The sequence below is a fragment of the Chroicocephalus ridibundus genome, chromosome 1 (genome assembly GCF_963924245.1).
Source record: "Chroicocephalus ridibundus chromosome 1, bChrRid1.1, whole genome shotgun sequence".
Lineage (NCBI taxonomy): Eukaryota > Metazoa > Chordata > Aves > Charadriiformes > Laridae > Chroicocephalus > Chroicocephalus ridibundus.
Window position 1 is genome coordinate 125,036,312 of NC_086284.1, and position 27,054 is coordinate 125,063,365.

Consider the following 27,054-nt stretch of genomic DNA (forward strand, 5'->3'; position numbering starts at 1 on the left):
AAATGTTACCGTGTTAAACAAGGGTCTGAGTAATAAAACTAAAATACAGCCCAAGATACATGATAGTTTCGCAATTGCTCTTTACGCTACACCGATGTGTTTGGTGCTGGCAGTTCTATATAATGGAGGCTGGTGTACGTATGCACATGAAAGCCTACCACAGTTATGCTTCTTTCGCAAAAACAAAGTCAGAATTAGGATTTTATAACAAGCTGCCAAGCATCAGCCAACACTTTATATGCAACTACTATATTTACAAATTACGGAAAGCTGGGGGAGAAAAGGAGAGAGAATTATCTTTTTATTACGACTTGCATTACCTTAAATTAATAGGCTCGTACTGCAAGGAAAACATAAACATAGGCTCATGACGTCAAGTTTCTGTGGAGCTCTTGCTACAAAACCACAAATGCTTTATTTGTGCATCCATCTCATCACAAAACCCAACCCCAAGAACCAAATTTAAGAGCTGTCACAAGATTAGCCAAGGTTTTTAAGATCTCACTATATGCCACCAAATCAAAAAATACATGCTGTAATTTGCTCGCTGTGACCACCCCTGCCACGCTCACCTGCTCCACCTCGCCTAAAGGGCAGCTGCCGTATATACTTATCTATACCACATCAAGTGTGCACTGCAGAGTTTAAAGGCTTGCTGTGGTAACTAAATCCGGGCTTTTAAATGGAAGTTCATAAACAGAAATCTAACAGGCTATATACAGAGTTCAAGTGTACTAGTTCACGTTTCATGCTTTTAATTCTACGGGTAACTACGCATCTGCCCTGAGGCAATGCCTCCACGTTATTAAACACAAGCCGCTTTCCTAAGTAATAAGCACTATACAGTTTTTAAGATGCCAGTATATCAAAATTGGAGAACAACAGGAGATCCATTTGTTAATAAAACCAGAAGAAATAAGGAAGGCGTTGATAGGATAAAGTAAAAAGCAACTTGTTAGTTGTCTGATTTTTATGATTGATGTTCTAGTGTCTCTTGGCAGACAAGCTAGACAAATTGTGGTGACGTTAGAATGTAACCTTCCCCTCTGCAGCTTAAGGACAGAACTACTCAGCATTCCTCAATTTGTAATTTCATAATGAATTAAAAAAACACGCAATCTCTTTTCGCAGAACACCTTTTAAGGCTACTAACTACAGAGATAAAAAGCCTTGAAATTCTGTCGCTTCTTCAAACAGATTTATCTTCTTACCTTACGGCAGCCTAGAAAGAGTTCTAGTTACACCTGTGATTTCCAGTAGTTTAAAACCTGTTTGCCTCCTCAGGAAGCAGAAGCCGCCACTTTCTCAAAAGCTGCCTTTTCCTCCAAGTCTCCTCCCAGTGAAAGCTCTGGTAAAGCCACCCCCAGCAGACAGAACTGACACGGGGGTGTCTCTACAGACCTGGCAGACGCAGAGATCAAGCGCACCAGGCCTGAACGCGGCTGTGGCTGCGGCCACGGTGATCACATCAGGACACGATAGTTGGTTTTGTCAAAGTTGGCTGAATACCATAGTTAGGTCATCTACGACACAGGAGTAAGCCCGTGAAACTAAAATAGCATCCATCAGTCACCTTACAGACAGGCGGGTTGGGTACTTCCTTCTGCTGATACAATAGATTCCAAGAACCTCCTACACTTTTAAAGGAATTAAATTAGGTGTGAAAGGGGCTATACCAGCAATGCCTGAATCGCTTCCACCACCAGCTGGACGCAGTTTTGTTTGGGGGTTTTTTTTTGTTTGTTTGTTTTTTAAAGTTATTTTAATATATTTGGCATCAGATGAGTTTGGATCCATTCACAACCCAGCAGGCTCAGAAGCGGCCTAGCTGCAGGGTGGCACGCAGAAGGTCACTGGATAACCACTTACAACTTCACCCAATGTCGGGAATGTTTTGCAAGCTGCTCAGGTGCTAAGTAAGGCTTTAGTGCTCAGCAAGCATAAGCCTTCTGAGATAAAACTGCACGGGCTACACAGACAGACATTTCAACCTCTATAGGTATGCATACCTTGCTATACTAAGCAGCTAAAGGTCTCAGCTAAATCAGGCAGTTTACCACAAGCTTTAGGACTCCTGAATATTCTTAGAAAAGGAACAAAAAAATAACACGCACCCTTCCCACGAACTACCTTCACGCAATGACAATGACTATTGTAACAAAAGCCTAGAACTTCAAGTGAAGTTCCAGCTAACATTTACCTTGTAACAATACTTTTCAGACCAGTTCTTTCCTGTAAGTGTCTGCCATTGAACACCGGCAGGCACCCTCATAGCTACAAGGTCAAGCTTGTCAGGGCTCAGTCCTGAGTAGATTCAGGCCATCCTGAACAATTTTCTTCTGTGAAGCACTGAGAAGGAACAGAACACAGACGCTGGCTGAGACAGGATCTCTGCTCACCTTCAGCTGAGATCTAGAAGCTGCTGCAGCCTCTCACAAGGTCTAGGATTACATTTATTGACCACAGGAGTAAGAAAGATAAATATAACTTTTGCTCTCTCACTTGCATGGAAGGTATTTCCTAGTGTGTCTGCCGTTCTGTCTACCAATGTCCCAAAAGATTTTGAAGCACCAAGAAATTATGCTGAAATGAATGTCTACTTCAGCCAAAGATGTGGAAGACATTCTTGGTGGCAGGCTAACTAAAAAAGAACGGGTCTCCAAGTCATCCTCTTACTCAAAAGTTCTCTTTTGCTTTTTCCTAATACAAGTGACCGAGAGCACATCAAGTAGCTACTAAGGAGCAAGATAAAATAGTTATTCACTGTGAATTACCGCTATCTGCAAGGGATTTATTTCCACAAACATAACTACGTGTGATGAAAATAAGTGAAAAGTAAATGCTTTGTTTTGCCTTGCCTAGTTCCAGTAATGCCCAAACCAGTTGTGGAAATCCTGAAAGTCAGTTTTGAAAGTGTGTTTTGTTTTAAATAAACCAAAGATTTCTGCTATGGAAAAAAAATAATGTATACGTTTTTATGTTACGTTTATAACAAGGCTTTTAAAGAAAATAGTTACAGGTTTTCAACTGCATCAGACTTCAAAAGAAAAAAGATTACACATACAATACAAAAATACAAAAAAATATTTTTTAGAACTTACAAACTCAAAAGTCTAAGTGGTCAGAGCTTTCCTAAAAAAAAGAAAACAAAAAACAAAACAAACCACTTCAAGATGCACTTTCCTTTCTGCGGTCGCAGGTTCAACTTTAGCATGAAGAAACATTTCAGAGGCAGGATGAAAGCAATTTAACATATTGAATTCTACAACCAGTTCCAGGCTGAAATTAATTTAGTGGTTGACACTATCAGGTATTCAACTTTAAAAAGAACCTGATGTTTGGGTGGCGTTGCTGGTAATAACTTTTTATTTAACCAGTTCTGCTAGTAAAATTTTTCAAAAATACGCAATATGAATTAGTCTGAAATTTAGACAGTCGTTACCAGGTCTGACATCCTACAACACTGTTCTGCAGTATGATAGTTAGGAAATTAAACTAACCAGTCTAATGTCATTGTTGAAAATTACTGCAAAAGGCAGACAGGTAGGAAAAGGTAGAGTTTTATTTCTGAAGCTGACACTCATTAGAAGCATTAGGACCACAAATACAGGATTCTTCTTTAACCTGATAGTGTCCACTGAGGTCACAGGCATCAAGGCATTTTGTTTTAAATGGCAAGACAGGGAAAGTGCATCTTAGATTTTTTTCATACTTAAGCAGTGAGTTACCGATTTTTGGTGTGGCTTTTATTCCTTCCAGGCATAGTAAAGAAAAATATTTCAACCAAAGGTGAAGCTTAATGTACAACAGCTTGTCTTTTTGGTGGTGGCTTTTGTGTACCACAAGGAAATGCTAACAAGCACTACTCAAGGCTAATGATTTAAGAGGAGCACACTGAAAATACTGATTTACCTTTGTAGTGAATATTCTTTACAGACTGTATCTAATATACAGACAAGGCCCATTTCCTTAGGATGAAACAGGCCACAGAAGGTTACACATCCTACATGAAGTTTTAAACAAAATTAGAGCTAAGTTAACAGAGCCACTCAGAGCAACACAATTCCTAGTTTGCAGAGACTTAACAAAAGATGACTGCAGGGAGAAAAAAAAATCCAGGTTCTTATTATTTCCTGCATAAGTTTATAGTCAAATTAATAGTCCAGTAACACTTCTAGCACAAGACAACGCTCACTTTCTTTAGCAGTATTCCTAGGAGTCAACTCTTTCTCCTGTCATGAAGAGGGAGCCAGAAGTGAGAATGCGAAAGCATTCAATGTTAACCTGATTAAAGAGACAGTAACCTTTTTCATCCACCTTAACTCATCACTGACCAAAAAAAAAAAAAAAAAAAAAAAATCTTAAAAAGGTACCACTCCAATTTCTTTATTATCTGTAACCTTTTGAAACTAATCACATGGAACTACAAAATTAGCAAATGCCTTGAAATCTGTATACAAAACATAAATTACCTCTAATTTCAAACTCAGTTATTAGTGTACCACTCAAAATCTTAAAAAAGTGGCTCCAAAGATAGTCTTATACCATTCTTAAAAAAGGAAACTGTTCCTTTAACGTTTCACCCTCCCCTCCCCCCAAACACCCAACTCTCAATCCACATCATTTAGTTATTTTCTTGGTCATGGACATTTCCAAGATGAGATTTTATATTTCGTTCCCATAGCTTCTGGTTGTCAGAAAAACCATGCTTTCCTTTATTGAAGGAATTTGGTCCTGCTGAGGTTGGCGTATCCCTGGGAAAAGTAAAACAAGATCAGTTGAGAAAGTCAGTTCAACTACAGTAGTTTGTGCAAGATGACACTGAAAACACCAATTTCAAGTCCAACCTGCCGCCCGAAGCTTCCACACATTTCTTTCTTTCCATTACATCAGGAGTCCTCATCATTAGCAACTGTAAACTGGCCACAGAACTGACCTCTCTGTAGCATGTCAAGACAGAGCAATGAGATGGGGCAGCAGCAGAGGAGGTGGGAGCGGCAGCAACTGCTGCCAATTGTGAGTAATTTGTTGCAAGGGCCACAAAATTGGGGACCCAAATTTGCTACTGGAGAAAAAAACTGCACTAAATAGCACTGAGCCTCCAGGACACTGACTTTAAAAGTCATCTATAATTATAAACATCTTTAAAATATATATGCTCAAAATTCATCCCTAACTTAAATGAAGCCTCCTCTGAAAATGTCTCTATTTTAGGATTGGCCCAATACTCAAATTTGTGGCAAGCAGAAGAATTATATATATTTGTTTTAAAAGTAAATAAGCTGTTCTTTGCCTCTCTGAAAGAAATGATTCTCATCTTCTCCTTGCACAGGAGCTTAAAAATCTGAGCAGACTACGCTACTTCAGGGCAATCTATAAAATGAAGACCTAGAAAGCTACAAAGTCTAGCAGGAGGCAGGAACTCCCACTTAGTACCTTTCCAAGAAGGTAGCTTCTATTTAATATAGAATCAATTTCTTCCTCAGAAAGAAGGCGGTAAATAAGATTCAAAGTGCAAAAGTAAGTGTAGTACTTTTAACGTGCAGCTGAAACATTAGAAAATACCTATATTAAAATATTCTTGTTTCTGAAGAAAACCTTTTTCAATCTATTCTATCTTCCCATATTTCTAAACCATCTGCAAGATCTGACCTGTGCTCAATCAAGAAGGTATTCTCACACACTCACCCTCCTCCAAACCATAGTTAAAAGCTGACCTACCTTCCAATGTTCTTCATGCGCATCTTCGCTTCTGGAGGCATTTCTTCTGGTTCACTCTACAGAGAGAAAGGAGGTTAGAGTGCGGCTCTCTTTGAACATTTCAAATACCTGACAAGAAAACCCTACAGGAAAGCAAAGTGACTTAGGACAAAACAGAGGTTCTACAAGGTTATAGAAAGAAATACAAATTCCTTTGTCCACCTCTGTGTAACGCACAGCAGTAACACAACAATAAAACATTTAGCAAACCAGAAGCATCACAACCTTTCCTCACCTCCCCTTTATCAAGCCCAGAGAAAGCAACCATTAATTCAAATTATGTTGTGCATCTCATTTTCAGGGAAAACTTATCAGCACTTCAATGATTTCTTGAACCAACACAGAGATACAAAGTTGTGCATTCTTAAACAGAAACACAAGATACATTTCTAGGTTGAAAATACCTGACATTTATGTAAACAACTTAAGTGACCCACTCTCTCTGCCTAATTCTAACCAGCAATGGTACTTTGAGTTGATCACTAGCTTATTACTCACATCTTCATCTTCATTGAAAGCTGCTGCTACAGAAAGGGTTTTTGGAGCAAGGGTTGGAACAGGCTCCTTAGGCTTCTGAAAAAGACCAAATGCACAAGTAAAGTAAGTCTACTAACTCAAAAAAGCTACCCTTACTATTCTAAATATTTTGATAAAATTAAGTCAAATGAGCAGTAAAAGTGGTTTTGTTTGAATTAAGCAGATAAAGGTTTCTCTCTAATGAAGATACACCCTGAAAAGCAAGCGAAGCACTCTCACGCTACAATTCCCCACAAGAACGTCTTAACTTTCTAGCCCACTGCAGGGGTATGCAGCCACTACTGCATGACATGAACAACTAAATCAGAACCTGAGTAAGTCATAGTATTCAAAATTTTACTATGTCACTGTTTCCATTACTCTTTTGGAGTATTCTTATCCATCAATGCTAGGAAGATGAATTTGTTTATTTTCTTGTCTTTTAACAACATAACAACTTTCTGGCTTAAAACAATTCAATACTTTTTAACTAGCATCAGTGTGCATTGCACAGCCCGAATAATAAAAGGTTCCTTTAAAAAGCATTATTTTGATTTCCAATAAATACCTTCCTCTATTTAAAGAATAAGAAGCTATCAAACTCACAATTGTTACATGCAATACAGCAGAGACATCAAAAGTAACTTTGAGACCACTAAGGCGGCGTTGAGTCATCAGTAACAGTTTCCTTCTACAGTACTAGATCAGTCATATACGGTGCTTCCTCCATTTTGACTTACTGGTGATCATGTCATATACACTCACAGTTTCGAAGCTGATACTGCAGCAGAGTCCTTATGCAACTGTCTACAGCTATTCCTCATCAATAGTGTGTAACATATAAATATTGTTTTTAAAGTGTCTGCTCCACTGGAAGAGGTAACATACTAAGGGAGTAAAAATGACTAAAAAGAAATAGGGTAAGTTTCAGCACCGTCCAATCTGGTACACTGTCAGTCACCCACCAAATTCACTGAGACAGAAATCCCGAGCCAAATTTATTGCCAAGGGAAGTATCTTTCTACATGAGAAATCAGAGCTTTCTAGTGGCTCAGAGAAGGCAGCTTTGTCAGTTCTTCCAAAGTCCGAGCTGACCTGATTGCATTTATACCCTAGAATGCTGCCAGCCCACACCTGCCTCCTACCTCAAAATAACAGAGCTCACTTTTCATCTTTTGCAGATCTGTAAAATGGTGGCATTGCAGGTGAAAGCCTTTCATGATTACAGTTTGAATTTAATCCAGACAAGGATTTATAACTTATCTACCACAGCGGTACACGGGAAATGTAAATGAACTGTATTAAATAGAGAGGGGGCGTCCAGCTGGTCCTTGCCCAAGCTAGCAGAGGACTACTTCAGCAGTAAAGAGAAGCATCAGATTCACATCTGAACAAGCACAGGGATGCCTTGTACCAGGACAATAAAGGGGATCAGAATTCCTAGGAACCTATGTAACATAGCATATAGTATAAATGAATCATACTGACCTTGCAAAGAACAGGCAAAGCCGTTGAAAAATCAACTATAACTCCCCATACTAAAATAAGATGTTTGGAGTGGAAGACGACCTATTAAGCCATCTAGGAGAGCACTTGCTTTCTTGTAGCTTTAAGCATCCTATGCAATGAAGCTCCCAGCACTCATTTCAAAGCAGCCTGAACAGTTTAACAAGTCTGCTCATTTTCCTCAGGAAATTATTCCAGACTTATCAAATGTCATTACAAAATTATTCTGTATGTTCAAAGATCTACAGTTCACTTCAATCAAGTCTTATGCTTCCTGAAACGACTGACCTAGTATTAATCACCTTGAAGTACTTACACATGCATGACTATCTGGCCCTGCAATGCTTTCTTAAACTTTATCCAAGTTCCCCACATTTAATTCAAGGGTTTCCTTCCGCACAGAAGCCTCCCCAATGTACTTTCCCTTTGCCACACTTTCCTTAAAATTAAAAGCCCTCAGACAACTTACGGTTGCTCCTAGTTTGATGGATATTGCAGATGCCTTCTTTGCTGTCTGACTGCCTATGGAAAATCCAAACTTGGACATTTTGGCAGGAGCAGGCTTTGTAGTGAAGTCTTCAGCTTCTTCATTAGCTGCCCGTTTCTCTGCGCTGCGACTCGAACTTTCTCCTCCATTACTGGAAGAAACAGTCTTAGTTTTCACAGGTTTTTCTGCCTCTTCTTCAGGTCCTGGTGAAGTCGAAACAACTTACCAAGATGAGCTATTTTTACTGAGCAGATTGATGGGAGCAGCAACCTCAAAAAGCATTATAATTTGGGTGCAATAGGTAAGGTGTTTTTAGTGACAGTAGTTTCCACCAATGTACATTTAGTGGACAGCAAAACACAAAGAGGAGAAGAAACTGCAAGCACTCCACTACTTGTAAAGAACTTCTTGTGTACGAGCCAGGAAAACAATCTTGAAGCACCATGTCTTTATTTAGTATGGAAGTCAAAGTTCACGTAGTAAATTAAATGTAGATCACTAAATCTTTTTAGGGTTTAAGTTGCCATAGATAAGCTTTCGTAATTGGAATCCCAATTCCAAATCTAGAGTAGATAATCTACGTTAAAATTAATTCTACTAAATTTCTACAAAAACATGTCCATGCCAGTCTCTAGGCTTGTCTGGCACAACTCTAAAATCATGGAAGTGCCTACAGTGAGGCCGGCTGTCTCAATCACGTTTCAAGTCACTGCTTGTCCACATCTCATCTGTAATAAATCTGCCAAGCTCTGCTTGAGGAAGGAATCAGCACTAGAAAAACATATATATAGATTTCATCTTTTCTGGTTTTGTATAAAGTCATGGAAAACATAGCAGCTGAACAACGATCCACCGAAAAAAAAAAAAAAAACAAAACAAAAAGAACTCAAATCACATTTTCATTCCTATACACTTGGCTTCTTCAGCTACACCAAGGGACTAAGGTGTCCTTGGCATACTCACACTGAACATAGTAAATGCTTCAGCAAAAATACATTTCTCTACTGCTGCAATAAGCAAATCACTGCAGTAGCAGAAGGGGAAAAAAACCAACCAACCAACCACGCATTGTGGAATGCACAGGAAAGTGCTCATACTACCACTCTAAGAAAAACCGGAGCTAGCACCAGTTCCTCGTTATATCAAGTGGAGAACAGGACCCTCTACACACAGCGAGTTCAGACCATCAGGGAAGAAAGGTCTTTGCATTGCTCTCTAACAGCAAAAAGCTATGAAGTAAGATACAGCGAGATGTAGCTCTGAGAAAAAAGGAAGCAAACAACATCAGGAGAAAGAAAAACTAGGGACATCAGTCATATATATTTTTTTGCTATTTCCCAAATTATAAGTAGTGGAATAGTCTTTCTACCCCACTCTTCTATCTATCAAGACAGTAAGTGATTGGAACAAAAACCGATTTATTATTTACCCTTGGAAATATGGCCGATCACAAAAAGAAAATAATAACTTTAATCAATCTCACTGTATTAAAAAAATTGTACTAATCTGCACCACTAGAAAATTGACACAGAAAGTATAGATATAAAAGTGAAAAGGAGGAAAGATAAACAAGTGACCTTGGGCACTGGTTGCTGTCTTAGCACAGTTTTCCAAGCAGCAGTCTGCAAGGCTGTGAGAAGCTCTTTACAGCTAGTCCACAAAATCACATTAAACAGAATATTCAATCACAAGTCCAATCTAGCAAAACTAAAGACTATAAGGTGATTTGAGGGCAGGTAGAAGATTCATTGACCTTAAAGTGTTGGCACCATGGGCCTAAAAGTCTTCTTTTTCATAAGAGACAAAACCCACAGCAGCCCAAATCTCAGGGCACACTGGACCAGTCTAGGCTCCTAAGTTAATGCTGGCTTGAAGCTAATTACACTTCAGTGTGCTTCTTTAATTGCAAATTCTAGAATATTGTTAAGCAGAAGATGAAGCCTAACACAATCTATCCACATCTGTTTTCTCATTAAAATACTTAATAGCTTCTCTCTCAAAATTAGTTCCTATCACCAGCGCCTTCTGAACGTTACTTCTACTAGGCTCCACTTAGGACATACTGCAGACTACTGAAAGAAATGCTCTTACTTGCTGAAGGAGCTATAAAGGGCATAGGACAATTTGGGTAGGTGGGGAGGGAGCCGTTGTGCTATTTCTGCAGAAAACTGTTAGAAATGCAGATGTATATTATCTTTTAAATAAGTTTCTCCCATACCAATGCTTATACATTTTTCAAGATTAAGGCTTCTTTATTTATTATTATTTTATTATTTCCTGGAAATCTCAAGGAGTTCATACTTGACCTATGGAAAACAGCAATACTATTTCAAAAACTAGTCTGACCAGTGCCCTTTTCATGTATCATGGTAATAAAGAGCTGTCCTACTTCACAGATGAGTTTTTCTCATGAGTAGCAACACGCTCTGTAAGTGGACAGCTTCCACCATCCAGGTGGTTTAAGTGACAAGACCGACAGTGCTAACTGCACAGCATTTCAGGATGTCTTGCCCCTGGGAGTGTCACCATTGGTGGTGGCAGCAAGAAACCAGTCACAACTAAGTTAACTTTCAGGTAAATCCCACTGATCTTATCAAAAGCTAAAGACTAAATTGCTTTCAAAAGTCATCAGAGAGAACTATCCTTCTTTAACAAGTTATGGTACATTGGCCTTAAGTTCATGTTCCAGCACACCAAACAGCATGCAAGACAGTATGGATAACTGACATACTGATGCTGTCCAGTTACTGTATTACTAATGCAACACAAAAAAAAAAACAACCAAAAAACAAAAATAAAAAATCCCAACAGAGAATCAAGAGTCAAGGAACTACCTAAAAATCAGGTATTACTGTTCCTGTTTTAGTGATTATCAGAAATAACATTTGCTGTTGAAGCTACCTTAATTGGTTTACAAGCTTGACTTACTTTTTCAACAGATCAAAGAAATGCCCTCTGCCTACAGGTATACTTAAACCACAAAAAAAAAGGGGGGGGGGGCAAAAACAAAAGCCACAAACAAACAGGAAAGGGAAGCTTTATCTTTACAAAGACACTATCTTCTCAATTTTAAGTCAGGGAAGAAAGAAGAAAAGAAACACTTGAAAAGAAAGGAAGGGCGATTAAAAATTTTGGGAGATCTGATAATAAGCAGTACAGAAGATGACAGGAATGTCCATAATATAAAACCAAGTAGAAAAACTTGCAAATTGCTGCCAAGCGAAAAAACCCAGAATGCTTAAAACAGCAGATAAGGAATATTCCCTGTACCCATTCCTGAAAAGGCACCACAGCTGTTAAAATCTAATCTTTAAGGCGTGTTCTTCATCCTTGCCAGCAGCAAGTCAAATTTCTCTCAACGCACGGCACAACTACTCCGTACGTTTTTTTTTTTACAGAGAGAGAAAAATAACTCATTAACGCGGACAAGGAGAAGCTGTTAGATTTCAAGGCCGAGGCCAACCCTGAGGCCTGAGGACAGCGGGCCCAAACCTCGGCCTCTCCTCCGGCGCAGCCCCCTCAGGGCCGGGCCGCCCCCTCTCCCCGCAGGGCCTAGGCACCGCACGGCCCGCCCCGCCCCGGCCCAGGCCTGCCCGCCCGGGAGCGGCACCCCCGAACCTCCACCCCCCTCACACACCCCTGGGGGGAACCTTCCCGGGCCCCCCTGCCCACCCCGCAGCTACGCGGCGAGAGGCGCTACGTGTTCACCTCCTGCGGGCTGCGGCCGCTTCGCCTTCTCCCCCTCAGCTCTGCCGTCCGCCATTTTCCCCCACCTCCGCCTCCCGCGCCGCGCATGCGCGCGGCCCCACCGCGGCTCCCCCACCCGCTGGGCCCTCCCCCGGCCATAGAGAAAGCGCGGGCGGATGCCAGAGCGGCCGCGGCCGGCCCCGCCTACCCACGGCGCGGCGGGAGTGACGTTGCCGGAAGCTTTGCTCTCTGAGCCGGCATGGAGGAGGCGGGAATGAGCTCCGAGTGACGCCGCTCTGACGCGCTTCCGGCGGGTAGGCCCCGGGCGCGAAGGGCTACCCATGCGGCCGCACAGCGCACGTGGGAACCGCGTCCCTCACCGGGGGCGGGGGGAGGCTCAACGTCATGTTCCCCCCTGACGTCACATGCAGAAGCCCCGCATCACCGGTGCTCAGAAGAACAACATCTGTGCTCAGCGCTGGCAGCCACCATGCGCCCTGGCACGCCCTCCCCGCCACTCGCGGTTGAAAAATTGTCTTCCACGTTTCACCAACTGGCAATGAAGTCAGCAATGACATCATTTTTACCCTCCCCACAGTGCAAACTGGTTCACAGCTCAGAAGAGGCTGCGACGCGCAGCTCCGCGCTATCTCTTCCCCGCAGGAGGAAGACAAGGGGCCACTTGAGCAGCGGGGAGGGCAGCCCTCAGCCGCGCCTGCCGCGCCATCCCACCACGACGCTTTGCACAACACCCAACCACGCGGTGGCTGAAAGGAAGGTCTTCCTCCGCGCCCAGAGGTCCCCCACGCTTCAATGGCAGTACTGAAGGGCAGCACTGGGGTCGTGTGTCCTCTGGTCTCCCCCACTCTCCTGTCAACGGCAGGCGGTACAAGGCGAGACAGGCAACAGATCACCACCAACCCCCTGTATATCTGCAGTCTGCGCCTCAAAAATTACATTCCCCGCTCATCATTTTGGAATTTTCAGGAGAAAACCCACCATCTGCTACTTTAAGCATCATTCAGCTATGAGAAATATTAAAAGGCTCCCTGCCCCTATAAGTATTTAGTAACAGGACCGCTTATCAAAGTTCCAGCAGTCTATGCTACACAGGCTGAAAACACGGACATTCGGGGATAAGAGTCTTACACAAAACTATGTAAGGTAGTTTTTTGGCAGGGTCAAGAAAATTTGTACTATTCCTTCCAAACAGGGACTTGATTTGTGACAGACAGAACACCCAGAAACAAACAGTGCAATTGCCCAAACTCATGCTAGGTTGCAACCGTATGTTTTTAGTTCAGTTATCAAAAGCCGATTGATCTCCACACCAAAATAAAGGGGAAAGGCCTCTTCTATTTTATCTCGGCTAACCTTTTAGAAGATGACTGTGGATGGCATCCACCCACTGCAAACCCAAAGCCCTGAGGTATTCTCTAAAGAAAAACCATTGCATTCAGTTACAGTCACCCTCGTTCCAGCAAGATTCAACTGACAGATTTATATTCTTTGTACAGATAAAATTTTTAGAACAGATTATCTCATTTCTCTTACATAATCTCAAGAACGTGAAGAAATTCAAACAGCCAGAATACTAAAGTAATTTTAAAAAAAAAATCCCTAACAACGGTCCTTTCAAACTTGAGCAACAAAGGCATTTTTAGAGATAAATAGCTGAATACAGTTCCAGAATTCCCAAGAAACTGGAGCATTCAAGGGCACAGTTTATCCGTAATAAATCATTCCCATCCCCATCACTCTACTTTTGCATTAGCTTCTTAGAGTAGTTCTTGGCAAACTGCCTTCGCACTTCTTCCTGTCTCTTTCCAAGTTTAAGTGTGTTGATCAGGTTTAAGGTTTTTTTCAGTTCATGCACAGGTTTGCTTACAAAGCCACAGTATTTCCTTTTGGGAACAAATTCCAGAGCCTTCTTCCAGTCTCCAGTATCTTTCAAAGTTAATAAAATGTGCATCATTTGATCCAGCGTGAGATTTTTGGCACCGGAATTCCAAAGCAAGTACTTCTCCAACGGAAGGGCCGCAGTCTCCAGCCCCAGTCGCTTTGCCCGTGCTAGAGAGACACCTGTTTTTATGCTCTTATCAACCATCGACCCGACAATATAGATTTTATTGTGATCGAATGTTTTCATTACTTTGGGAGAATCAGCAGTCAGATAGACAAGCTTATCCTTTGGAAAGATGTCTGTGTAGCACTGGTCTGTCACAGTGATAAGCAATTTGCCCCACGCCTCTCTATAATGCTTGATAAACTCCTTATGGTAGAGGCTGTCGTCTTTCAAGTTACAGAAGTGGACGTGGAATGGATCCACAGATCTTCGATTGCAGCCTTCGCTTAAGACTATCTGTCTCACTGTATTTGCAACTTCTCGGACGGACATATCTTTTTCATAAGACATGTCAAACACTAGCGGTTGGCCAAAGATCATAGCCTGAGCAGCCCTCCAGCTGTATGCTTTATCCATAGCGTTGGCCCACAAACATACCAATGAACTCCTTTTGGTCTCATCCGTTTCTGAAGCTTGCTTTTGTGCTTCCTGCTTCCTTTCCCTTTTCTCATCCATCTTTCTTTTGTCATTTTTCTTGTAAAGTTCTTTGAGGTGCAAATATTTTAAATACTTCTTTTTGGCTGACTTGGAAGGACATTCCATAAAGGTTTTTAGCTGTTCTTCACTGATATTTTCTGGAACTGATCTACCAGCTAGTCTCCACATCTCCAAAATCTCACGTGCAGCAGCCAAAGTGGAAAGCTCCTTATGCTCAGAGACCGTCTCACTGACTTCTTCTTGCAACCCAGACTTCATTACCTTCTTCCATGCATCTAAATCTAGTTTTTCTGAGGGACCGCTTGAATTGTCCTGCTTCAGGCAAAGTGATAAACTCAGAGTTCTACTGAGTGGAAACAAATCCTTTTTCATCCCATGTTGTGCAGCAAATGGAAGGACAGAACTTCTTACAATTTTTTTCAGGAGCACGTTAGTAGACTGCATGCTTAGACATGTGCTGTGTTCAAACACTTATCTGCAAAACACCAAAGAGAGGGGAAAAAAAACCTGTCAGAAATCATGAAGAAAACACACACACACATTTTGATCCTTAGTAACACTGACAGACAGTAACTTGCTTCTTGAAGAATACTAGAAATACCTGCCTCCACTTTTCTACTCTTTTCTCAACAAAAACTGTGTATGTCGCACTGCTGTGAGGAGACATGGTTAGCTCTGCTGCTTAGAACGGCTATACTTACTGCAATTCAAAATGTGCTCCAACAACCCTTAACTATTGTCTGAGATCTATTTAAATTACCTGTATCACGTGTCAAGAGCCTTCACGACCAAAGCACGCAAAATGCTGCATGGAGACCGAAAATATTTTTAAACACGTCCGGAAGTGCCTACCTAATTTACCTATACAGGGAAAACGGACAAGATGCTTCATCCTGTAACACTTTTCTGGGAAAACTCTATATCACAGAAGATCACATTTTTGCTTTTACCACTATATTTTGGGAACGCTCTATTGGCAAACTTTAATACCATGGCGGGGGGGGGGTTTGGAACTAGATGATCTTTAAGGTTCCTTCTAACCCGAACCATTCTATGATTCTATAATGCTGAAGTTTTCGCTCTTCTGTGCGTTTCCACATTGCCGGTCACTGGAACTACTGAAACTACCAATGCTATAGTTTTACTAGGCCAACGCTACTGCCACTGAAGGCACTCTTACGTCCCCTGAGCCCCTTGTTCCTGGTTCCCTCAGCAGTGCAAGCATTCACACGGCTGCACTGTGAGCCAAACAGAAAAGCGATCTTAGGGACAGCTAAACAGGAGGTGGAGAAAGGAAATAAAGCTGGTTATCATCCCACCCAAATGAGTTCCCATGTCTGATTCACCAGACACCTCCTAGAAAGAGGAGACAGAAGAATAAATAACTAGTATAGGAAAAGATCATCTTTTTTTTTTTTTTTTCGCTAAATTGTCTGGGAAGTTATGTTGGCACATAAAGGTAAGGACATGAAACACACAATCCCACGAACTTGATACACATTTGTATCTAAATGTAAAAGGTCTGCAAAAAGAAAAACACCAAAGAATGTTTAATATTTTCCTTGTCCTATGCCAACCTACTTAAGTAAAATCAGTGAAGTTTTGATGTTTGAGAAAACATGATTTGGCCAAAACAAAAAAATAAGCTCCAAATTTTAAAAGCAAAATTCATAAACGCCCTAATAACTTACCACCTGAAAATAATTTGATATACAGAACAAGTTAAATTTATTTTTGTGGTTTTATAGATGTACCTGCCCATATAAAGAGCCACAAAAAGAGCAGCATATTTTTAGGAAACAATACATAAACTAGCATGTATTTTATGATATTCTAATTGGTCAAACTGGTGAGTGACCTTTCACTTTCAACTGTTATCAAGACAAAATGAACAAAAAACCCCAACAACTTAATAGTGTGAAGTTAAGAGAAAATTTGTGTTACTATATAGATATTCATAATTTTACATTTAAGTGTTAAACATAGTATCAAAAATAATAATAAAAAAAGTATGTTGTCCAGCTTGGAGAAATCAAGGGATCAGTTCCTCAGTTAACTTTCATTACTGGAGCGCTAATTAAATCAGTAGTCGAAAGGCAGATTTACACAATCTGAATACTTGATGGCAGCTTTTGATAAAAGCCAAATTACCTTTCAGTGCGTCCAACACACACGCAACTGTCTCATTACTGCAAGAATTACCCTAAATCTCTCTGAAGAACCTAGATTTGTAGGACTGAAAATGTTTTTCTGATACTTTTTTTTTTTTTTAGCATGACTTCACTGTAACTAATCCCAGGAACAGGCAGGCCCTTCACCGATATTTCAGAGACCGAATAATTCCCCTTACATCCCGCAGCACCGATGCCCACGCGTGGCCGCGGGCAGGCCCGTACAGCGCACCAGGCCAGGGTGAGGAGCGAGGCGGCTCCTTCACACAGCGCGGTACCACACGATCTTTTTAACCATTTTTAAACCAGCCCACAACCGAACCCAACGCCACAAGCCAGGTAACACCTCGAAGCGCCGCGCTGCGCCCTGCAGCCCACCCGGGGACACCGGCGGGGGAGCGCGGCCTGCGGGTCACCGCGCCGCAGGCCGGGCCCGCGCCCGCCGAGGAAACCCGGGCTGGGCGGCACAGCGGGCAGGCGAAAGGGCGCTCCCAAAGTCCCCGGGAGCCACCGGCGGCCACCTCAGCTCCACGGGCCCGTCTCTCGCTGGTACCCCCCGCCCGCTGGCGGGAAACATGGGGCGGGAGAGGCCTCCCCCCTCCAGCGGCTGCGCCCGCACCTGCCCGAGCTCCGGCCGCGCTCCAACCCGCCTGGCCTCCGTCTCGTCCCGCCCGGGAAGGGAAGGGGGCGGGCGGGCAGACACCTCTGTGCGGCGGACGCAGCTACCAACCACTCCGCGGCAGCACCCACTCCGCCGCCATCTCCAGCTCACCTCAAGGGGAGCGGCCTGCGCATGCGCGGGCAGGGCCCGGTCCGCCGGGAGACTGGACCGCCCTCGGGGTTCCGCGGCGGCGCGGCCAAGGTTCCGGGCCTCTCCTCGCACCGCGGGGTGCGGTGATCCCCGGGGGGAGCCTCCGGGCCCTGAGTGGGGTGGCCGGGGGAGTCCCGCCGCTGCCCCCCGTGCGGGGCGAGGCCCTGCGGGGATGAGGGGGTCGGGTTGTGCCTGGGCCCTGCCGGGCTGGGGCGTGAGGCAGGAGCTGGAGCCCCAGCGGTTTGTCAGCCCGGCGTGGTGGTCGGTGGTTTATTTATCCTTTTTTTTATTTTGTCTTATTTTTTAATAGCATGGAGAAGAATCGCTGTTTTTTGACTCTTTTTTTTTAAATTTATTTATTTTTACTCTTTTTTAAAATTTTTTTTTTGTAGGGATTGTAGTGGAAGCCGTGGTCTGTCGGGATGAGTTTTCTGCTGCCCAAGCTGACCTGTAAGAGGGAAGTGGATCAGGCAATAAAAAGCGTGGCCGAGAAGGTTTTGGTTCTCCGGTTCGGAAGAGATAACGATGCTGTTTGTCTGCAGCTCGATGATATTGTAAGAGCATTTTTTTCTTTTTTAATCATTTTTTTTTAGTAAACTGTACTACTAATAATGCGGTGTCCCATAAAAATTTTGTTGACAAATGTAAAATGGAATAATACTATATTCATAAAACAGTTTGAAAATTAAGCGAATGTTTATGTTATTGTAGTGGGCGTACAAAGTACCTAAAGTAGAGAAGACATGATATTCTAGCCCTGCTTAAACTGATAAGATGTAAGGGAAACGGGCTTTATAAAGCTCACCACCCTTTTTCCTCTTGTGTCTCAATCCATTTGTCATATCCATTTTTCTCACTCTTTCCAGCTTGCAAAGACAGCTCATGACCTAAGTAAAATGGCAGTCATTTATCTGGTGGATGTGGACAAGGTTCCAGTGTACACCCAGTATTTTGACATCAGTTATATTCCATCTACTGTATTTTTCTTCAATGGACAACACATGAAGGTTGATTATGGGTATGTCATCCTAACTGTCATTATCTATTAGCTCTGTATGAATTATCAGTCTTTTTCTACGCTACCGTGTCTGGGAAAGGTAACGTTTGAAAACTATGACGTTGTTACCAGCATCTGCATTGAGAACTCTGTAGGATGCCAAAAGGACTTAAAATTAATAAGTATTTTGAAAGATGCTCAGATGCAATAAGCAGGCTGTGAAACATGCCTGACTCTGCAAAAAATAGTATGGTTAAAGTCTCAGACATGACACTGCACCTTTTTGGACTTTGCAGGTCACAGTATACTGACTTGGTTATGCCATTACCAGTGTGGTTCATTCTTTCATAATGACCAAATCAGAACCCCCAATTTTGTTATACATCTTTTCTTGTCTTTAGGTGCTTCTGCTTTGAACACTTTAACATTACAATTCTACCTTTATCTTATGCTTACTTTTAGGTCTCCAGATCATACCAAATTTGTAGGAAGCTTCAAAACAAAGCAAGACTTTATAGATCTGATTGAAGTGATTTACCGTGGAGCAATGCGTGGAAAGCTCATTGTGAGAAGTCCTATTGATCCCAGTAACATTCCTAAATACGACCTTCTCTACCAAGGAATTTGATGGGTTGACCTAAGATAAGGAATTACAGAAGTGACCAATGTTCTAGATCCCTTTTTTTCTTCAAGCATTTTTAGCCACTTCTGACACCGTGGGACAGTTTGAGCATTGATGTTGAAAGATTATATTGGTCTCCTTCTGAAGACACACATTCTGTGATGTCACACTTGCCTTGCAAATAGCTACATGTTCATGCGTAGAATTCACGCAAGCAACTATTCTTTGAGTTGCATGCTGACCAGCACCTACAAAACAGGCAGGTTGTATGCATCTGTGACGGAGAGAAAGAGACTTCACTGAGAGGTTCAAATTAACAATTTATTTGGACTTCACTCACAGGTCCGATACGCCACTGTTGCAAGTTCTTATGGATACAATGGAAGAATGCACTATTGCAATTTAAGGGGAAAAGAACAAAACAATTCACAGAATACGCTATTACCACCTAACAAGTGATGCCGAAAAGTAACAACACAAACCACCAGCGCACTAGATACGAATACCTTAAACGAGTGCACAGATCACGATCTTAGAGCATGCTAGATGTCATACGTACATTATTAAATCACTTACCCTCTCTCTGTCAGGTAAGGCCACTCAATCCCGGGAAGTTACCTTGCACAGCATCCTGGACAAGGAAGGGGAAGAATCTTACAGGCCAGCTGTATCTTTGGAAGATTCCCCCCAGTTTTCTCCCCAAAACTTTGGACTTAAATATCCTTTTTCAGGACTGTGCTTGAATGGATTACACTATCTGGGGTGGTTATCTCCGGTGGTTTGATGGCCTTTCAGATAGCAATGTTTATTTTGTGATGTCTGGTCTCACACTCACTGAATAGCGGTGGGACTTGACTCAGGGCATTTTGTTTGTCAAAGGCACCATTCGGGTTTCAGTTCTTATTGTAATGCAGTGTTGAGACCACCCCCGGCTGAGCCATTTCCACAGCTCCCCCCAAGTTATCTCTGCGTAGATAGAGACCAATAAGCGTCATCTGTCATCTCTGCCGAGGGGAGATGGAGCTGAGTTGAATGACAACTCCCTGCATCTCACCTTTTATGTTCTGAAACCGGTTTAGCCAGGTGCTCCCATTCAGCATCCTCAATGATGGCATCTCCAGTGCAACTTTCATAAGTGAACTAAAGCACCATATAGTCTATTTAATACCATTTTCATTCAGATGTGATAACAGTCTCTATTTAAAAAGCTATGCTTGCTCTCAAGAGCACTGAACTGACTGTGCCTTTCCAATGGAATTTTACACTTTTACCCATTACTGGATAACGGGATGGAAGCTTTTTCAAACATTATTAGAGATGACTGAAATGGATATGAACACAAAAGGGAAGTTGATACTCTCTTTTCTCTGGTAGCCAGTATTGCTGTTCAACAGTTTTTTTGACTGAGATGAGAACCGAAGGTGTAGGACAAGTTTTTGTCATCCTTCAAAGCTCTTTTGCAGACACTGAGCGCTTGTAATTCCCACAGGATTAAACTGGAAATTTGGAATAACCATTTTGTTTACATTCGCTTTAAAGGTTATCTGACCTTCTGCTTGTATAAACTGCAAACCTTGAGTATGGACACTTAAAAGCTATCTCTATTTTCTGCCTCTCTCTAAAATTAAACAGCTGAGATAAAACCACAACATTGTTCTTCTGCATCATCTTGGTAATTGCAGGTTGCTAGAGTATTGTATTTCTAGCACCTAGTAATCTCACTGGTGTAGCTGGCTTTCAAACAGAAGTTACTGTAGCTCACTGCATCATGTTTGGGTCATACCATTTGTGACTGGAGGGAAGGTAGTAGTATGTAGTTCCCTGAAGTATTGTTCAATTTAACAGTAAACATTTCAAGGAGGAAGGTGGATGTTCCAGCTTTTGAAAGATTTTAAACACTATATGGTATACAATGAGGATGAAATATAGCCTTTACGTGGTCTTCGTATTCCAGATTTGTCTTTTTAATGAAAGCTATGCACTTAAGTGTTTTCCTGATTAGTTTAATCTGATTATAGAGCAATTAACCACAGAATGTTTATTTAAAAAAAAAAATGATACAGATGAGAGTTGATATACCTTAACATCTTTATTTTATGCGACTTTAAATTTCACAGACAGCTGAAGGGTTGTGGCTTAAAGCTCTCAACAACATGCTTCTTTCCTCATAGTTAACTTGTATTTGTGTGTGTCTCAAAAACAAGCAAACTAGCGTCACACTTAGAACTGCTCCACAGTGAGAGGAAGGCCCTTAGATGACTGAAAGGCGCAGGGGTAGTTATGAAAAGAAGAGACCACTATCAAGAACAAGTCAGCGTACCTTTATTTATTGCCTCTCTTCTTACTTGTGCTGCTTCTGGTTACAACAGGTGAATGCCTAGTGGCTGTTGTGGTCTTGGCTTTCAGTGTCCTCTTCAGGTACTTAAAGATGGCGTGTAAGCAGCAGGAGGGTGCTAAACCATACTTTTCCGTTCCAGCAGAGACAACAGGACAATTCACTTTCATGAGAGAACCTACAGCTTTATCTAGAGGTTTATTGTTTGACACCCATTCACGGCAGTATTTCTGTATCCATTTTTGTATTTCTGGATCACTTCTCGTCTGGTGCTGTGTGTTGTGCACGGAGTCAATGAATGCCACGGAGTACACTTTATTCATTACCTCACATTTTCTCTGCACCAGCAGATCAACAAAAACCAAGCCACCGTAGCCATGGGCAATGAAGGCCACATTCTTGGCTGTGCTCTTTGAAATGAAATGATCCCATACATACAAGGTATGTTCCTCAGGGCTGCTACTGCCCCTTTTGGGAATCCACCAGACAGACTGCGTAGAAGGCGGTGATTCTTCCCCAGTAGAAAAACTTAGCCTCTCCTTTTCAGTCTTCAGATCAACAAAGTTGTCGTTGGGATTCAGTACAATCACTCCCCCATGGCTTTCAAGGGCCATTTTGATGAATGGTATTTGTGTTCCATGCTCCAGACCCTCACTGACAATCGTCCTTTGTCCCCACTGTCCAGCACGGAAAACTCCATGGTCTTGAAGAAGGACAATTAGGCTAGAGGAACATGTTAGTGCATTCTCACTCATGAAAAAGAAACTTCTTGGTTCATCCTCTGCAGCATCAGTAGGAATATAAACTTTCTGCAGCATGCAGGCTCTTTCCAGGAGCTCATAAACATACTGAGTAATCAAATGTCCCAAAACTTGATAGCGTTTATGATTCTGCTCATGTGAATTCTTGTAATAATTGAAAACAAAGGACTCGCCTGTATCCAGATGCCTCAGTTCCCCTTTTATATTGAAGTCGTACTTCAGTTCCTCTTGATACTCTGAGCCCTCTATCAGTTTCCTCAAGCTTAGTTCATGCTGTATTTGTAACGACTACAAATTAAGAAGACGATGTCAATGTAGTGATAGACCTCCATACAACACCTACATAAAGAAAACCTATTGTATTAGAATTCACATTTAAAAGTGGTTACAAACAGAATACTTGTTGATACAGACTGTCTCCTGGGGGTCTGTAGTAAACCAGCTGGTTGTAAAGCCTCTCACAGATTTTGGTTGCCAAATTCTAACAGCAGTACCTTAGTACTAATCTCTCCAGTTGTTCATTCATCCTTGCAAGCACTTGCTACATGGAAGTTGTGGAATAGACGACAGAATAAGCTAGCCACTGTGATCTAGGAACAGGAGGAAAGAAAGTCCACGCAGCAAGCTTTCATGAGATTAGACTGAGGTCTCTAGTTTCAGCTAAGATCATTTTTCAACTCATATGACTGATCGATCAACTGGTAAGAGTTATACCAGGAAGTAGTTTCCATGCAACTGAAAAATTAAGCTTATCATAACCTTATATTTTCCTAATAACTCTTCAATCCACTGCTGACTGTCCCTGGCTGTAGAATGGTAAACATAGGGTAAGCTTTGGCATGGTTAGAATCTGACTTTTACAGGATTTTTGTCCTAATAGCAGAGGTTTGCAAGCTTTAAATTCCCACAATTATCAGTATTTTTTAAATTAATTTATCATCTTAACACAGTAATTTTGTTTTGGCAAATGGTTTATATGAAGTTATATTTGGCAAATACATTGGTACAAGCTACCGTATACCTTTAAGTTTTTCTTGCTGAACTAACAGAGGTTTTTCAAACACAGTAAATCACATTCCAACTATATATTAAAACTCACTATACCATCTGATAAAGGTGATTATTAGGACAGAAAGTGATCATGTAAGCGTAACTCTTTTATCAAATGCAAGTTGCCTTGAGTAAGCTGCTTAGCATATTGAAAATTATTTCTTACACTTCCAAACTAAAAAAAAAATAATATTCTTTGCTTTTCAACAGAGTGACATCATACACGTTTTCCTTTTGAGCAATCTCCACTGGGTCCGAGATGTTAAGTCATCTCTTCAGGGTCATTTCTGTCTTCTGCTTAATAGAGAGTAGGCTAGAAAATGCTACCATCTCCTTTTTTATCTCACATAATAAGTACACATAGGAAAAAAAATATTAGATTCTATGATATATAAGCCATTTATTGTCTTGCCCGTTTCTTGGAATGGAGACAGCACGAAGTTGCAAGTAAGCACGTTCATCTATGATTTTCATTCTGCAGGAAGCATGAAGGACACAAAGGAGATGGGCAGACAGTCTGTTTGCTATACTACTGAAATACAGGCAATTCACACAAAAGAGGTCATATTTAGCAGGGAGGAAGATACCCATATTCATGCTGTTTTCCCCATGCAATGAAGCGAGAGAAAAATGGACATGATTTAAAGAAAGATGTCTGTGGAGAAACGCAGAGCACAGAGGAAGCATTCCACGACAACTAGGAATAGATAAATGCAGTTTCCTCAGAGTGCCACAATGTCCAACACTTGTCTCTGTCCCTTTCTCTCCTCACCCCTAAAAGGCTGGAGACCGTAGTTTCTCAACATACTATGAACAGGAATTACTATGCTCTTACCTCAGCTACTAGGACCAACATTGTTTTTTCCGTTCCAAAGCAAAACAAGGATACATGATTCCAAATTAACCCTTGTGTATATAATATTGAACGTCTACTTAACTATCTGCCTAACAAAGCACTGTGAAAGGCTTCTGAAGATTTCAGGAAGCAGAAACAAGAAAATACAGTTTTACATCAAGCATAGGTATGACTTCCCTTCCTAAAGTTTCCTTCAAGGTGTGAACTGAAAAGTTTTGAAGCAATTTATAGTAGGTTATCACTTAAGAGTTCACCTGACTAGCACCTTAGAATCATATTAGACTTATTAGTCCAGAGAACTGATTTTATTGTAATAACACCATTTATAGAATTAAAAAGCAGCAGTTATAGATTGCTCTAGATATAGCTGCATAATGCATTTACTTATTTTCTGTAAATATACATTCTAAATCAGTGTTGACTACTGCTTGTGCTTCATTGACTATGTGTAAATGCAATATTCAAGGATGTTTATTCCAGCAGCCTTTACAATTGCAGTTTCGATTTAAAAAATTACTGTTGGGAAAAAAAAAATTAACCTCTTTCCCTTCCTCCCACTTTTCTGTTTGGATAGTAAGATTCTTCAGCTATACATTCAGCTAGTGATTGTTACAGCAGGCAGCATATTTGAAACACTAGTGCAGTATAAGTATTACTTTTCATGACATTTTGTGTTTAAAAAAAGTTTCCTCTGTTCTAGTAAAGCCCGACAGTACCATATGCTCTCCTGTAGAATCTGTCATCATCATAGATGGAAATATTTTTCTCTCTGGGACCGTAGACAATTTCTGTGTTAAACAAAATAAACCCATCTTAGTTTGTATTTCATTACATTATATACTATATTCTCAGATGTATCTATAAAATGTATCAGTTGCTGATGGTTAAGGCCATCTAAGTGTTTCTGATAGTTGCAAGCTAACATCTCACATTTGTAATTTATACCTGACCATGAGTTACAGCTAAACCTCTTGGGTATGAAACCAAAAAGGTTTCAAAAGTAGTTTTACCCAGCTTCTCATTACTTGATGCAAAAGCACTACCAAGAGGACGAAACAGAAAGCTATACACAAAACTTACAATTCTGAAGCTACCCTGAAAAGCAAACAAACAAACCAAAAAACCCCCCCACCTCCCCAAAACCAAACCTAAACACAAAAACCAACAAACCAGCCTCAGTCTCCACTTGGCTGCGGGAGGGTTTCCAAGGCCGCTGGCTGGAAACCTCTGCAAACAGGGAGGGGGTGGTTATAGGGGCAGCCGAGCCGCCCTGAAATGAAGGCTAATGAGGAAAACGTGATTGGCAAGGTGCAATCTGAACCTGATTCAGCTGTGTTGCCTATTACTTATTTAAAAAATACTGAGGTTTTCTTGATTCCTTCCACAAATTGTAGCATTTCTCCCGTTTCCTTAAGTGTTTGCTAGCCTGAGCTTCATTTAACTATGATTTATTGCCTTGGCAGAACTATTAAACGTTGTTACTACTCGTCAGTTTGACAGGATGCAGAAAAACGTGTGTAATACCACACCCGCGGCGCTACCATTTGCCCCGCTCCATTTGCATTTCCACACCGCCCCCCCCCCGCCCCTGCCGTTCATTATCAGGTTAAACCCCTCGAAGTTAACACCCAGGGCGGCCAGGCCCATCTGCGAAGGAGAGGCGGGCCAGGAGGGGCCGCGCCCGGGCCCTGGCCCGATTCGTAGGGCCGATATTCGGTCAGGGAAGTGCGCGGCGGGGGACACGGCGAGGGGTACTGACGAGAGGGCGGGCAACGCCTCAGGGCTGGCAGAGGGCGGGGAGACGGTTACTGCCGTTACGGGGCGGGGCGGCCTTCCCGGGCCTGGCGGAGGCGGTGCTCAGCCCGGAAGTACTGGGGAAAGCTGCGCAGGCGGCGGCGGGGCCTGGATAAACAACAACGGTGGGGGAGCTGTGTCGGTGAGTGCTGGAGGGTATTGCCGGTATCGTTCCTTCCTCGCCCATTACCCGCCCAAGCTGGGGATGGGGGTGTGTGATACGAGCTGGCAGTGCCCCGCTGGGCCCTGCGGCGCCGGTGTCCCCGCTGGCCGGTGCCGGGCCGTCCGCCCGTGACGGGGTATCTATGGCGAGGGAAGCCGGTAGGGGAGGGCGGGTGAGCGGCCCGACACTGGGGACGGAAAGGAAGGGTCGTGGCGGCAGCGTTGCAGCTCCGTCGTGAAGAGGCTAAGGAGAGAGCGGGGAAAGGCGGGATGGCCGACTCTCGTCGCTTACCTCCTGTCCGTGAGAAGCCCCTTCTCTTCCCCGCGAAAGAAGCCGGCGGCTGGGTTCGGAGCCGGGGGTGCGGGGCGACCCCGCTCGGCGGCGGCAACCGGCGTGGCGGGGGCGGACTTGAGGGGGTGATAGCCCGGCTGTTTCTCCTTGTAGGCGTCGGAATAGGTAGTAGTTTGGCTTTTCTTTTAATAGACGTTGCTGTTTCCCACACCAGGGGACTGGGGCTGTGAGTTGAAAAACCGCTGAGTTAAATGAAGGTACAGGGGCTTAAAGGTTTTCTTGAGAGACTTCAAACTGGCTGTAAGGTTTGAAGGTCTTACACCGGGGTCATATAGAGTATTTATAAAGAGAATAAACCCCTGTGAATGCTGGAAGCTCTGAAGCTTCCTCTGAGGAAGAAGTGTATCTGTTAACAGGAATCCTTGAATTTTATTTCTTCTTGGAGCTGCTGTAGTGTTACAGATGTCTTCTGTGACTTCTTTTCACTTCCTAATCAAAGTCTGAATTGCTTATTAGTTGTGTACTTGCCAGGGGGTAGAGTTAAGCAGTAAATGCCTTCACTGAAGATAAACTGTAGTCAAAATTTCGTTAACAGTTCTGTCCATACTGACAATCTAGAGCCTTGCCCAAGTACATGTCTCTTGTATTGTGGCTGTCAATGACTTTACCAAGGCTTGTAGAGAC

General features: G+C 42.4%; 5 protein-coding genes across 18 annotated transcripts in view; 2 read left to right on the plus strand and 3 right to left on the minus strand.

Moving 5' to 3' along the window:
• Window positions 1-280: 280 nt before the first annotated feature.
• On the minus strand, window positions 281-12,055 carry PCNP (PEST proteolytic signal containing nuclear protein). 2 transcript variants are annotated; one of them, XM_063349915.1, is made up of 5 exons: window positions 11,978-12,055; window positions 8,252-8,472; window positions 6,259-6,333; window positions 5,722-5,777; window positions 281-4,754 (listed from the first exon to the last, which is right to left on the minus strand). In XM_063349915.1, exons 1-5 carry the CDS (start codon window positions 12,030-12,032, stop codon window positions 4,625-4,627), a joined length of 537 nt encoding a protein of 178 aa, XP_063205985.1. In that variant the 5' UTR covers window positions 12,033-12,055; the 3' UTR covers window positions 281-4,624. The 2 variants fall into 2 exon arrangements, with proteins under 2 accessions (XP_063205985.1, XP_063205992.1); XM_063349922.1 differs by lacking the exon at window positions 11,978-12,055 and adding an exon at window positions 8,496-11,794 and having other exon boundaries at window positions 8,252-8,420.
• A 1,383-nt stretch (window positions 12,056-13,438) lies between these two features.
• TRMT10C (tRNA methyltransferase 10C, mitochondrial RNase P subunit) lies at window positions 13,439-17,509 on the minus strand. 2 transcript variants are annotated; one of them, XM_063350106.1, is made up of 2 exons: window positions 17,463-17,509; window positions 13,439-14,994 (listed from the first exon to the last, which is right to left on the minus strand). In XM_063350106.1, the coding sequence occupies exon 2, from the start codon at window positions 14,961-14,963 to the stop codon at window positions 13,716-13,718; it is 1,248 nt and encodes a 415-aa protein (XP_063206176.1). In that variant the 5' UTR covers window positions 14,964-14,994; window positions 17,463-17,509; the 3' UTR covers window positions 13,439-13,715. The 2 variants fall into 2 exon arrangements, with proteins under 2 accessions (XP_063206176.1, XP_063206167.1); XM_063350097.1 differs by having other exon boundaries at window positions 17,310-17,469.
• TXNL4B (thioredoxin like 4B) lies at window positions 16,481-19,272 on the plus strand. Of its 4 annotated transcripts, none has more exons than XM_063350144.1 (4): window positions 16,481-17,029; window positions 17,894-18,055; window positions 18,368-18,519; window positions 18,961-19,272. In XM_063350144.1, exons 2-4 carry the CDS (start codon window positions 17,924-17,926, stop codon window positions 19,124-19,126), a joined length of 450 nt encoding a protein of 149 aa, XP_063206214.1. In that variant the 5' UTR covers window positions 16,481-17,029; window positions 17,894-17,923; the 3' UTR covers window positions 19,127-19,272. The 4 variants fall into 4 exon arrangements, with proteins under 4 accessions (XP_063206214.1, XP_063206187.1, XP_063206206.1 ...); XM_063350117.1 differs by lacking the exon at window positions 16,481-17,029 and adding an exon at window positions 17,479-17,579; XM_063350136.1 differs by lacking the exon at window positions 16,481-17,029 and adding an exon at window positions 17,490-17,552.
• A 1,894-nt stretch (window positions 19,273-21,166) lies between these two features.
• LOC134520440 (putative protein ARB2BP) lies at window positions 21,167-27,006 on the minus strand. The gene is made up of 3 exons (XM_063346227.1): window positions 26,982-27,006; window positions 26,371-26,594; window positions 21,167-22,504 (listed from the first exon to the last, which is right to left on the minus strand). Exons 1-3 carry the CDS (start codon window positions 27,004-27,006, stop codon window positions 21,443-21,445), a joined length of 1,311 nt encoding a protein of 436 aa, XP_063202297.1. The 3' UTR covers window positions 21,167-21,442.
• Window positions 25,950-27,054, plus strand: part of SENP7 (SUMO specific peptidase 7) — a 49,624-nt gene continuing 48,519 nt past the window's right edge. For 4 of the 9 annotated variants that reach the window (XM_063350017.1, XM_063350041.1, XM_063350073.1 and 1 more), the window contains exon 1: window positions 25,950-26,058. The gene's annotated coding sequence lies outside the window, so the exon portion shown is untranslated. The remainder of the gene's footprint in view (window positions 26,059-27,054) is intronic. The other 5 variants (XM_063350034.1, XM_063350088.1, XM_063350057.1 and 2 more) reach the window with 4 other exon arrangements.